General features: G+C 40.0%; 1 protein-coding gene across 8 annotated transcripts in view; it reads right to left on the bottom strand.

Moving 5' to 3' along the window:
* Positions 1–14,010, bottom strand: part of Magi2 (membrane associated guanylate kinase, WW and PDZ domain containing 2) — a 1,397,005-nt gene that overhangs the window by 294,113 nt on the left and 1,088,882 nt on the right. For all 8 annotated transcript variants that reach the window (XM_040735144.1, XM_040735143.1, XM_040735146.1 and 5 more), the window contains 2 exons: positions 10,543–10,664; positions 8,390–8,572 (listed from right to left, as the gene is read on the bottom strand). In XM_040735144.1, the coding sequence (XP_040591078.1) occupies positions 8,390–8,572; positions 10,543–10,664 (305 nt within the window). The remainder of the gene's footprint in view (positions 1–8,389; positions 8,573–10,542; positions 10,665–14,010) is intronic.

Below are 14,010 nucleotides of genomic sequence, written 5' to 3'. Positions count from 1 at the left end.
TGCGAATTTCAAGATTCCATTGTTTTTTTCTGCTGAGTAATACTCCATTGTGTAAATGTACCACATTTTCTCTATCCACTCTTCAGTTCAGGGGCATCTAGGTTGCTTCCAGGTTCTGGCTATTACAAATAATGCTGCTATGAACATATTGGAGCAGATGCCTTTGTTGTATGAACTTGCCTCATTTGGATATATACCTAAGAGTGGAATTGCTGGGTCTAGTGGTAGATTAATTCCCATTTTCCTGAGGAATCTCCATACTGATTTCCAAAGAGGCTGTATGAGTCGGCACTCCCACCAGCAGTGGAGGAGTGTTCCTCTCTCTCCACATCCTCTCCAGCATAAATTGTCTTCGGTGTTTTTGATTTTAGCCATTCTGACAGGAGTAAGATGGTATCTCAGAGTTGTTTTGATTTGCATTTCCCTGATGGCTAAGGATGTTGAGCACTTTCTTAAGTGTCTCTTGGCCATTTTAGCCTCCTCTATTGAGAATTCTCTATTTAGCTCTGTACCCCACCTTCCAAGTGGATCCTTTGGTGTTTTGGAGACTTGTTTCTTGAGTTCTTTGTAAATTTTGGAGATTAGCCCTCTGTCAGATGTGGGGTTAGTGAATATCTTTTCCCATTCTGTGGCCTGCCTTTTTGTCTTTTTGACTGTGTCCTTTGCCTTACAGAAGCTTTTTAGTTTCAGAAGGTCCCATTTGTTAATTGTCGATCTCAGTGCCTGTGCCACTGGTAATATGTTTAGGAAGTGGTCTCCTGTACCAACTCGTTGAAGAGTATCTCCCACTTTCTCTTCTAAAAGTTTCAGTGTGGCTGGATTTATGTTCAGATCTTTGATCCATTTGGACTTAAGTTTTGTACAAGGCGATAAACATGGATCTATCTGCAGTCTTCTGCAGATCAGTACCCAGTTATGCCAGCACCATTTGTTGAAGATGCTTTCTTTTTTCCATTGTACAGTTTTAGCTTCTTTATCAAAAATCAAGTGTTCATAGGTGTGTGGGTTAAAATTAGGGCTTTTGATTCGGTTCCATTGGTCTACCTGCCTATTTTTGTGCCAATACCAAGCTGTTTTCAGGACTATAGCTCTATAATAGAGCTTGAAGTCAGGTATGGTGATGCCTCCTGAAGTTCCTTTATTGTATAGGGCTGTTTTGGCTATCCTGGGCCTTTTGTTTTTCCATATAAAGTTGATTAATGTTCTTTCCAGGTCCTTGAAGAATTGTGATGGAATTTTGATAGGGATTGCATTGAATCTGTAGACTGCTTTTGGCAAGATGGCCATTTTTATTATGTTGATCCTACCAATCCAAGAGCATGGAAGATCTTTCCATTTTCTGGTATCTTCTTTGATTTCTTTCTTTAAAGACACAAAGTTCTTGATATACAGGTCTTTCACTTCCTTGGTTAACATTATCCCCAGATATTTGATGCTGTTTTTGGCTATTGTAAAAGGTGATGTTTCTCTGATTTCTTTCTCAGTCACTTCATCATCTGTATATACTAGGGCCACTGATTTTTTTGAGTTTACCTTGTATCCTGCCACATTGCTGAAGGTGTTTATCAGCTCTAGGAGTAACCTTGCGGAGTTTTTTGGGTCGCTTATGTAAACTATCATATCATCTGCAAATAGTGAAAGTTTGACTTCTTTTCCTATTTGTATCCCCTTTATCTCCTTTTGTTGTCTTATTGCTGTAGCAGTGGGAAGTAGCTCAGTGGTATAGCATTCATGGATTTTTGCAAAGAATTTCATCACCAATAAATAGATTGATACTGGATTCAGAAGCTAGAAAAATCAAAACTATAGCTTTTGAAAATTCTAATGCCCAATGCAAAAAGGATAATTAGGTCTTTAAAAGCAAGATTAGCACCTTTGGAGGATTGGATCTTGAAGCTCATGACCATAATGATGATACATGGAAAGGAGAGGTGATTTCAAGAGGTTTAAACAAAAATGGAAATGTCAAATGTTTTAATTGTGGCAGACAAGGTCACCTGAAAAGGGATTGTAAACAGGGAATTTATAAAAACAATTCTCTTTATAAATATTTCAAACAGAATGTTGCCCCCTTCTGGATTATGCAGAAGGTGTGGAAAAGTCACCCGTTTGACAAAGGAATGTAGGTTGATAAGAGATTATCAAGGTAATGCTTTGCCATCAGGAAATGCCTTGAGGGGCCTCTCAAAAGCCCTTATGCCAAAACCAGTTCATTCATTTCCTCATGGATGAAATTCCTTCCCAGAACAATGAAATAACCTAATGTCTGTTGAAAGAAAACATATTGTTCTAAATAATAGAAGAATTTTAGAAGCTCAACCAAAAATTTCAGAAGAAACCATAAATCAAAATTGATAAAGATTAGATTAGGAACCTCACCAAAGTTAGGGTTGATGAAGGGGAAGGGTTTTGTAGTTGTTGTTTTTATCTTTTCAGGAAAATAAAAACAAACACCATGAAGAATTTAAAGACCTTTGGACAAATAAACATCCAAAGAAGAGATAACTACCTGGAAAAAATTACCAAGAAAATAAATAACCTATCTTTGAAGTCTCCATAAAGATAGAATCCAAGCTGGGTGGAGGTCATATGCACACACCTTTAATAACCCCAGTGGGGAGACAGATTCAGGTGGATCTCACTGAGTTTAGGCCAACCTGATCTACAAAGTGAATTTCAGAACACTTAGAACTGTTAAAATAGAGAAATACTGTCTCGAAAAATAAGACAAACAAACAAAAAAGATTGAACCCCACGACAATCTCACCAGGACTATGGTAATACCATTAAGATGAACAATACCAATTAAAGATCAACTTTGGATTACAAACTGTTCAGAACAATTTTGAGATAACCAGCTGAGATGATCCAGCCTCACAGTCTATTCTAGTCAGGCCTTGACACAAGTCCTGCACCTTCCCATTATGCAGAGACTGGACAAAAATGATACAGCTTAAAAGTTAGCCCAATTTTTCTTTTCAGGATCCCCTAAAGATGCCATAACACCCAGACAGCAAGAAGCAAATTTAAGAACACAACATCCACTTTCCCAGGAGGTGGGATGGATGGTTTTTGGTCACTCATTGGGCTATGGATATGTGTCATTGTTTAGGGTAATTGGTTACAAAATGTTGTTGGCTATGGTCAGGAAGAAAGTTGAACAAAGGGGATTAAATTCAAGGTTTTTATTTTGAAAACAGGGGAGGGGATACAGATATGATAGGATAAAAGTGTAGATGATTGAATCTACTCTGAAAAGAAAATAGGGAGGATATAGATATGATAATATAAAAAGGTAGATTATTGAATCTACTTTTAAAAAACAACTGCTAGTTTTAAATATTTTACATTGGATTGGACTTCAGTATATTGTACACAAATATTGTATATTGATACAAACTTGAGATTAATTTGCTAAGACATATTGTACATATACTTCAAATCTTGTTCAAGTTATTTTACCTATACATCTCATTTATCAATATAATGCAAATTATTTCTAGTTCTTGTATCAACTATATAAAAGGGAAATGTATGTGAGGAATTAGTCACCTATTACAATTGAACTTGTAATCACATTAGGTATGTTTTCAAAGTCAAACAGATGTACTTTAGATAGATAAGTCATCTTTAAACACTTCAGGGGCCTATACAATATGGGTTTTAAAATGTTTTAATAACATACATATTTTTTATGACAATGGGACATGTCTGCTCCTGGCAGCACCAATCTTCTTCAGAGATGATGATGAGCATCGAAGAAGCTCCATGTGGAGTTTACTTTCTTTGTGGCAAAAGTAACCACTGGGCAAGAAAGTGCCCTTCCCTCAACTGCTGACAGTGTGCTGTCCAAATTGGACAAACAGGACACAAAAGAGAGTGACTGCAAACCTTGCCAAGACAGGGCAAGACAGCCCTTCAGATAGTCCTGCTTCACAGAAGAGTCTGTCAGAGATGCTAGGCCTATAGGCCGGAGATAGACACCCCAATGTTGCAGAGGAATCTTAAGTGACTGTCCAGGTAGCCAACTGTTTTTGTCATTTCTCATATTTTTTGGAAGTCACTTGCTCACAGTTCCTGTTTACTCAGTTAAAAATTTTTCCTTCTTGGGTCTCTGAAGGAGTTGGAGACGAGATAGTTACCGTTTTCCTTGTTTACCAGACTTGAGAAAGAAACTCTCCAAAGAAATGTAGTGTAAAAGGTTGAGAGACAAAGATAATTTGATAATAAAAACTAGAATAGTAAGTAAATTAGGTACAAGACTTTGGACTTACTAAGATAGGATAGATTATGAAGTGTTTTCTCTGAATTTGTCAAATGCAAGTAGACTAGAGATTGTTGATGTACTTACTGCCTGTATATTATATATACTTATTGTATATAGTTTTTCTTATATTAGTTGTAGCCTTCTTCCTTTTGCAGTAGACAAAAAAGGGGAGTTGTGGTGCTATATTATTTATGATTTGTTAAAGCTTGCCTGAGGATTCAGAAAGCAAAGCCAACCTCAAGCTATAGAGATCAGGCAGTGGTGATACACACCTTTAATCCCAGAAGCCATAGAGCTAGGGAGTGGTGGCACACACTTTTAGTCCCAGGACTCATGAGAGGTATTTAAGACAGGAACAGGATCTCAGAGCTGGCATCCATTCTCCAGCCACACTGAGGATAGAACAGCATTCTGAGATTGAGTCTTCCAGCCATGCTGAGGAGAGGCAGCAGTCTGAGTCTTGTTGAAAGCCTTTTGCCTTTGAGGATTTGTGGGGACAGGACTGCCATTTCAGCGAGGAAGAGGTAAGATCTACTGACTTGGCTGCTTTGCTTTTCTGATCTTCAGAGTCTCTTATTTATCATGCTACATGTGTCCATACAAGCTATTGACATGTTTCCCTAAACTAGTGGCAACCGAAAGCTAAAAATGTTGATTAAACTATTTCCATGTTATTTCAATACCAAATGTGACCACTCATTTTAAATGTAGGTGATTTTTCTCTAATATCTATAGCATAGTTTTTATTATTAAAGTTTATTTAACATATAAAGTTATTTTCTAAAAATAGAATAATTTGGTCTCAAATATACTTATGACATGTCATACAGAAGATCATAACTGGGTTTAATTTTGCTTTTGTGGTGAGTTACCTTACTCAACATCATTGCCTGGGCTCTATTACAAAATAGATATTCAAAATTCAAATGTTACTTCTTCATTTATAACATCCATCCATCCATCCATCCATCCATCCATCCATCCATTACTTGCACCTGCTGCTGCAGACAGCACCTGGATAGCATGCACAACGGCCTGGGTTAAGTTTCCAAGAATAAAACAAACCAAAATGAGTACCTGCTGTTTACCCAGCAGCATGTTAGGTCTACAGATACACAAGTATGCAAACAATATCAGCCATGGAGTAAGACTCTGTGCTTAATTGGTTGAAAATTTATTCCAGAGAAGTTAAGGTAAAGATATATGCACGTCTGTGATCTTTTGGAACTTTAGATTATATGACTGTCTATAGTTCTTTGGTGCATACTGTAAACCTCGTTAACCTTCCCCATTTGTTACTGTACTTCACCAAGTGGAAGCACTAACATACACTGAGACCTTGCAAACCTCTCACAGTCTTTCCCAATGCTTTTGCATATACGTGTCTTCCAACAGCTCTCCTCACTCGCCCAGTCAGCAGACTCATTCATCATTTAAAACCATCATCATGTGAGGATTTCCCAGAGCAGCAGGAGAGCTTCTCCTTCTCCCTCTGTACCATTTCATTATTTAGGTATTTATCTGTATTGCTTTGATATAAACATCCACCAACATATTACTCATTGTTCCTGTTTATACTGAAAATTTTGTGGGGATAGGAACATCTGTCTTGCTACTTTGAATCCTTATTAATTAGCAGAATGCTTGGCATGCACAAACCTTCAGTAAGTATTTGCTGAACTAAAGAGCAATTCTTTCTATCATAACTTGTTCAATTTTGTGGAAATATACATACATATGTTTAAATTATCCTGTAATTAGATGTGAATATAATTTAATAAAATATAATGTTTTTAAACATTCAAATATATATTCTAATAGAAGAAATTACCATCCCTCTAAAGGTCCAATAAAATTATGCCACAGGCTCTTTTCTAAATTTTTGATATTTATTTCCCCACTCTCCTGATTTTGTTCCAACATTAGGGGTATTGCAGCCTCACCACACTACATTCTAGTAGCTTGTCGTTGTGTCTGCAGCCCCTTCTAGATGTAAGCCACCTGGAAATGAGGTCCCGTTATTCCCATCTTGGTAGCCCTGGTGCATTGCAATGACCAGAGGGAGAGGCTGAAGAGGTGTCTGTTCAATTCATGAAGAGCAGACTAATTAGGAGACACGGAGCAAACTTAGGTCTCTGGTTCTTTACTTTCTATTAGGAGTTGATTTTTGGTTGTCTTAAGTGAACAAAATGTGCAAAATTCTGAACAAAGCTTTGGCTTTGCAGTTGAATGGGTCTTAGCCCATGGGATGTGGTAAATTATAGAATCAAGGAGGAGGAGCAAAAGACTTGCTGTTCAAATGTTTATGTTTGCTTTCTGCTTTCCAGCGGAAGTCTTTCTACTGGGATAGATCATAGAAAAGCAATTAGGTCCTTTATATTGAAAAAAAATGGATCTATCAACTATTTTTTGCAGAAGTTCAAGAACACAGGGATCTTCCTCTGTTAAAACAATATGAATCCCCTCACTTGCTTTTGTCCTAACTGCAGAATGTAAGAGCATTTTTAGCTGAGCTATAGTGTTTACGGTTTGTAGGGGGCAGCATGGGAGTGTGGGTGCCTTGTAAACCTCTTTAGATAAGCTGGGGTGCTGGACATTAACTCTTGTAGAAAATTACGTACACATGCCTTTTTTAAACAATCGTGTTTTCAAAATGTGATGAATTTTAAAGCTCAGAGATTGTTTTACACACACAGTGAGTTTTATCACTCCATCCTTCTCTGCCCACTCCTCCCAGATACGCCCCACTTGCCTTTCCGCCTTTAAAAAGAAAACCAAAAGCCATCAAACCCAATGTGGGCTGTCTAGGCTGTCTATGTGCTCCTGGGTATATGGCCATATATCCAAATGAGGCTGCATATATGCAATGTGGTTAACCTGCTAGGACCCACACCCAAGCATGACATTTTGAACTTGGTGTGAAGGTTTAGCATTTCTAGGGAGACCCAGTGTGTACTGCACACATTATTCCCTGTTAGTGAGTGGTACTGAAATGCATGTTCACATAGGAATCTTGAAAAGTGACAGGCATAAAGAAACTAACAAATAATTATAAAGCTTTGGCAACTTTAAAAATAAGCAATTTCAAATGAAGACCTTGATTTTGCTTTCTCTCCACATACAAATACCTTTTGGACTCATGGAAACAATTCAATTAATAAATATATAATTACAGCAGTGGTAGAACTTATCAAACATAGTTCCCTAACTTGTGCATCTCACAGGATCCATCCAGAAAGTTAGGCCCTTTAATTGAATCAATGTGGAAAAAAATTCAAAAATGGTGACAGACTACATTTCTTTGCAGGTATAGTTACAATCCTTTCAATACTGTCTAAATGGATTTAAAAATAACACCACAAAAATTTTTGAATCAGCATTTTATAAACAGATGATCAAATTTAATTAATTTTCTCCCCACAAAAGGAAATTACTATTTGTAAATTAACAGCGCTCATCAAAAGTCATGGACCAGGTAATAGACTCACAAATCAGACTGTGAACTCAGACCTACTGCATTACTTTTTCCTACTCTGGAGACTTTCCATATTTTTTTTCTGTCCTTAACAATCTGGTTCTTTATTTCCAGGTGAAATCAATTTCAGTTGTAATTTAGATAGACATCTAAGTAATTAACTGATAATGACTAGAAAAAATATATTAAAACATTGTATGGGTTCATATAAAAAGTAACATCATTTAAAAATTTTCTCTATGAGATGTGTATGCACACTTAAATATCTAACCTGAAAAATTTAGCAAGTGAATACTGAAGGATTAATATAGGCTTAAAATATCAGTGTCTGAATATGGTAGCAGAGTGTGAGATGTTGATTTTATTCTTAAGAAGAAGTGTGTGATAGCTCGGAAGAGGGCCATTTCAACAATCTATTGGACCAGTGAACAGAGCAGGCAGAAATGAGAAGTGAGATGGAAATCATTTCTCCATGTTGTTTATAAGTGGTTTCAGCTCAAAAATCTAAAGTAGGGAACATACGACTTGCTATTTTTCCAAACCTAAGTGACCTTTGACTTTCGGATTAAAGCCACAATGGAACCCTCACATTTTGTTTACAGACAAAAGTTGCCACGGAGTCCATTCCCAAGCTCCAGGGAGCTTACCTGTCTCCATTTTCCCATCCTGTGCCGCAGGCCCATCAGGGATCACACTTTTCACCTGTAGAAACTCGTCGGGCTCATCGCCACCGATGATAGTAAACCCAAAGCCCATGTTGCTCTTCTTGAGGGTGGTGCTGAGGAATGTTCCCTTCAACTGGGATGCATCCCGGGTGAAGAGCGGCTTTTCTGCATTGACCAATACAAGGTAAAAGAAAAGGCATCGTGAAGGCAAGTTATCAAAGAACAGCCAACACTGAGCAGCAGTCCCTGGGAATGCGGGAAACTGACTGGGTAGATGCAAGCAAGCCTGTGGGTCACTTGGAGAGGAAGGAGCCAGACAATTAGAGCACCCATCCTGCAAATACAGAGGCATCCCAAGCATCCAGGGAGTCGTGGGAGGCTGTGTCGTTTACCGCAACTTATCAGTATGTGCTTTCTTGAAATCAGCCCTCTTGAGGTTCAAATGGGCTGAAAGCCTTCAAATACCATCTGACTTATATCTCTCTAGTTACGAGAGCTCCCAGGGTGGAGGGGTGTGTGAGTAGCTGCTCCTGCACAGAACCTTGATTGCATGAGGTGGAAAATCAAACAGTTGGTTCAAGGACATTACACATGGGCAGATCACCCCAATAGAGAAACAGTGTATACTTGGGTGTGTACTTAAAGATCGAAGCTGCTTAGACTGTGTACCTGGGTGTGGGACTGAGTTCATTTTTGTTTACGCTTCTATGCTGTGAGATGTTATAAATTCAATCAGATACATCTCTACTGGCCAGAGCGTGTTTAGTATACTTTAAAATGTGAGAAAACAGCAAGCCAACATTTCTAAAAATGGTTATAAATGTAAAGGTGACGCATTTTGAAATATGTTGACATATTCAAATCATATGTCCAAATAATCTGACTAGCACTTGAACCCACTCAGCGAGTTTGGCCACTCATTTGGATTTTTTCAACTATGAATTCTGATAAATATGGTTCCAAGCACATTTAATGCTTTAAAATTATAGTCATACTAGGAAGTAGAATCAATTATCTCTTTAATTTCACCAGTGAGAAGTACTTGACTTTGTCTGGCTAGCTCAGTTCGTAGATCATGAGGCTTTAAGTATTTTATTCTAGTTACTTTGTTGAGATAGATCTTGATCTGTAATCCAGGGGGTCTTGAACTCTTAGTTCTCCTGCCTCAGCCTCCCGTGTGCTAGGATTCCATGTACCGCCACACTTAGCTCTTCAGATAAGCATATCAGACCCTTTTTGAAGGTTCTATGATCTGATACAGTAGCCAAACTGTAAGTGGGAACTCAGCTACATATTTTGCATGATACTCTTATTGTTACGTTTTCGGTTTCATAGGATGAACTATTAAGCAATGAGTCACTACGATGGAATTTTAACTTATCTGTAGGTTTACCTGCCACATACTATCTTTGTTAAAATTTTCTTTCAAATGTAATTTATGGAACCTCACATATAATCTTCTCTGCTCTGCTCACCAAAGCAGTGCTTACAGGCGCACCTGAGAAACCTTCATGTTCAGAAACCTTTACATTCATTGCAGAGGGCGTGTAATGTGAGCCTCACCTTCAAAGCCCCTTTTGTGTTTATTTTTTACGTAGTAGAAGCACAAAGCAGGTGAAATGTGTGCAGCCACTCATTCGCTAGGTGACTCCTGGGTGTAGTGAGGTCCGCAAGCGGCCCTGGGACATACCGAGTGGCCACGGCGTCCCTCTGCGGCCTGGCAGATAGTAAGGCAAGTCATCCACACTTCAGGACCTCTCCGGGCCAGTATGGGGCAAGATGGATTTGGGCCTAGGTAATGTCGCTGAAGAGTGGTCTACTGTCTCAAAGGAAAACAAGCCTCATTCCCATGCTTGGCTTTTCAGAGACTCTGCAGTTTATTGTCCTACTATCAATGTCCCACCTGGCAACAAGTAAAATTCCTGTGAGGTACTGCCCAGTGGCCTTAGCATAGCTGCGGAAGCTAAATGCATTAGTTCAAAAATAATGTGAGCACCCAGATAAGGCTACCGGAAGGGTCTAGAGAAGGCAAACCGGGTATTTTTACCAGGCCCTCCCACAGACACGTCTACATAGGAGAGCGAGCAGTCCGTCCAGCAGTTTGCTTACTCCCTGCACGCTGCCAGACACCGTACCTCGAAAACCTGGGGCCTGCAGGGGCTTTGGTCCAAGTTCTGTGTGGGGCATGTTATGCTGTCGTAGCTTCCTTTTTGCTTCCAGGACAGGGTTTTCAAACTGCGTTCTTCTGTTTATGTGGCTGAAAAAAGAAGGTTTCAAATGAGGGCATCAGTGGGACAAAGTCATTTAGGAGAACATATTCATGGCCCTATGGAGAGCGGGGGATTAAGGGACACCTTATCTGACTACAGGCAAATGCCTTACCCAGCGTGCAGCAGGCGTCTGAGGGGGCTGGCCTGCGCACAGTACACAATTATGTGACAGTTCAGGGAATTCAATGACTCTTATCAAATGCTGTTATATTTGCCATATGCACGAGCCAGCCAAAGGAACCAGACGGCATGTGCTTTCTGGCCTACTCTGGCCATGGGAGGAGTTTGATGCGTTAAAAGAAATGGTCAGCAAATGCAACAAGCAGAATATCTCCAAAAAGGTGTGCCATCTAAGCTTTATAAAATCTCAATAGCAACAGGGTAAGTGAGAGGTAAATTCACTGATAATGCAGCAGAAACTAAGAGTAAGAATAATTCATGCATTTAGTGTATGTGTATCTGTGTGTGTGCATCTGTGTGTGTGCGTGTGTGTGTACATCTGTGTGTGTGTGTGCGCGCGTGTGTGCGCGCATGTGTGTACAGGTGCATGTGCATTTCTTTGTGCGTGAGCGTGTGCGTTTGTGCATTCTTGTGTGCGTGCATGTGTGTGCAGAAGATGAGCGCACATGCACATTTACAAGAGAACAACTTGCAGGCGTCGGGTTGGTTCTCCCCTTCCATCATACAGATTCGGGGTCACACACAGGTTATGAGGTCTTCGGGTAGTGCCCTTTCATACTGAACCATCTCACTGCCCCCCCCCACTGTTAGCACTCAGGCCTGAACTGAAAGGCCAGGATTCAGGCAGAAACTTCTCAGACATGACAGAATGCCTGTGTAGGATGTTCACTGCTGAAATCCTTTGCACCCTGAGATGGCAAACTGGTAGACAGACCGGCAGTGATGGGAGGCAGCTGTAGCCCAGCTCAGCCAGCGCTACGGCACCGGAAAACACGCATTATTACAACAGGTTGTTTGCAACTCAGAGAGCTGGCAGCAGCCTTGCTTAAGAGTGGTGGCCATACCACCCCATCTCCAGGACATATGCCACCCCATTTCCAGGACAGCCACCCTGGCAGAGGGCTGGCATGTACAGAGATCTCAGTTCTCAAGTGCTCTGAAAGCATGAAGGTGGTCTGACAGCTAACTGCGTGCGGTTACCACAGATGATGACATAGGTAAACAGGCAGGCAAGTGGCTACCCTAGACAGACCACACGCCCAGTAGAGTGAAATTCTAGAGTTTAAACATCATGTCTATTTCTGCAGTGGGTCTCTTATCTACATGATTTCTCTTTCCAATACGTGATTTCAATTGGCAAGTACATATAGTTAACATGCCTGTGCATGCGTGCTTCCTCTCTCCCCTGCATCTATTATACTTCCTAAAACTACACATCAGGAAAGAGAGGAGATAAAGTAAAACCTCACCACCCTTCTATTGTAAGGCAGATAGCTGGTGAGGCAGAAAGGCAGTTGGAAAGAAGGATGACTGCATCGCCTCTAATGATTTCTTTGTGGGAGCCATGGCTCTCTGCCACGCATTCTCAGATCAATCAGACCTGCATCCAAATTCTAGCTCCTGAGTAGCTGAGTAAACCTTTGGTAACTTGTTAAACCTGAGTCTTGTTAAACTATTCTCTAAAATGGGCACAATATTGTCTACTTGAGTGGCTGAAAGAGTTAAATGTGGCAGCCCATGCTAGCACATCATTTTAGTATTGACATGTTTAATTACTAGCAGCCATTATCACCGCTCACATCACCTTAACTACCCTTGTCATTATTTTAATCACCTCATCACTGCCAGCATGAATGTCCTTGTGGGGGACCTTAAAACCACTGGAGTCTTCGCTCCTATGGCCTCGTTCTATTTAAATGGTCTTTCTTAGTGATTCTTACTCTCTACTCTATGGGGTTCAAAACAACTCTTGGGAAAAAATTCTTTTCCACTGGAATTAAAGCTCTGTGCATGAAGGAGCCAAAGCGCGGCAGCTTTTCAAGCCTCTTTACTCTGTAAACACAGATGGACTCACGGTGAGTCAGGAAGGCTGGAGTTGGGGGCTCTTTCTCCTTCCCATCCTCCAGTAACTTTGTTAGCAAACTCCTTCAAGTTTTCCTTACATGATATTGTAGCTTTACCTTTGGCTCTTTTACCATGAATGATTTTGATGTTGACACACTTGGGGTAAATCTAAAAGGCAATACGTCTTTCAAAGCCATTTTTTCAAGCGACATTCAATACATCCGTAGTGTGATGTTTGATCAAACCAACCATGTGGCATCAGGGGACAACTTTTAAACTTTCTTTAATCATATGTATCTTTCCTACTGATTGAAACTTAAATGCCCTGAAGGCTGTGTGTCAAAAGCTTGGATGGTCCTCAGCTTGGCGCTATTAAGGAGTGGTGGGAACTTTTAAGAGGGAGTGAGAGGTCTGAGATAATTGGGGAATGTCCTACAAGAAAGTGTGGAGCATTGGTTTCCCTCTCTTAGTTCCTGGCCATAGGGAGAACGGGCCTCCTCTGCCTGTCTCATTATGATATACCATATCATCACAGGCTTGGCACAATAAGGACAGTTGGTCATAGGAGGCAAATCTGGAACTCAGGAAGAATAAACCCTGTCTCTTGTAAGGCTTAGACATCTTGTTATAAAATGGCAAGCTGATTCAACACTACCATTACTATACAATAGGGACATTAGCATCTACTCCTTGGGACTGCTGTGAGGATAAGAGAGTTGTTGGCCAAGAGCAGACTGTTGGGAGGAACAACTGTGAAGTACTGTCTTGTGTTTTTGGAGCAGTTATTATTTATTACAGTTAACACTAATGATGATGTCGTTGATGGCATTACAATGCCATTCCTATGTCGACAGCCCCTTCCTAACCATGTCACAGAGGCATTTCTAGCAAGCATCATGCTTCTTCCTGCAGACATTTAATTAAGTTCAAACAGATCCTTTTATTACATCCTCAGTGAGAAGATCTGAGGCATTTCTAAAGAACAATAAGTAAACAAAATCGGGGTAAAATTATTTAAATCTAGGTGTGAGACAAAACTGGTGACACAGGGTCCTATTTGTTTAGTAGAGTCTCATTGTAAATTAGCTTTGAGCATTCCAGTTGCTTACTAAACAAGAGAGGAAACAGCTACTCCCTTTAGAATGTTTAAGATTAAGTCCGAGTTCAGAAGGATGCAGATTATGTCCTTAAGACACCCTGTTGTTAAGTTTTCTGGGCATTTCTCTCTTCATCTTTACTGACCATTAGTGATAATTTTCCAACAGTGAATTTCATGGTTTTACCAAACTTATCATGATGCTTTAATGA

The sequence above is a fragment of the Mesocricetus auratus genome, unplaced genomic scaffold (genome assembly GCF_017639785.1).
Source record: "Mesocricetus auratus isolate SY011 unplaced genomic scaffold, BCM_Maur_2.0 Super-Scaffold_100043, whole genome shotgun sequence".
Classification (NCBI taxonomy): domain Eukaryota; kingdom Metazoa; phylum Chordata; class Mammalia; order Rodentia; family Cricetidae; genus Mesocricetus; species Mesocricetus auratus.
This window is presented reverse-complemented; position numbering and strand designations above follow the sequence as displayed.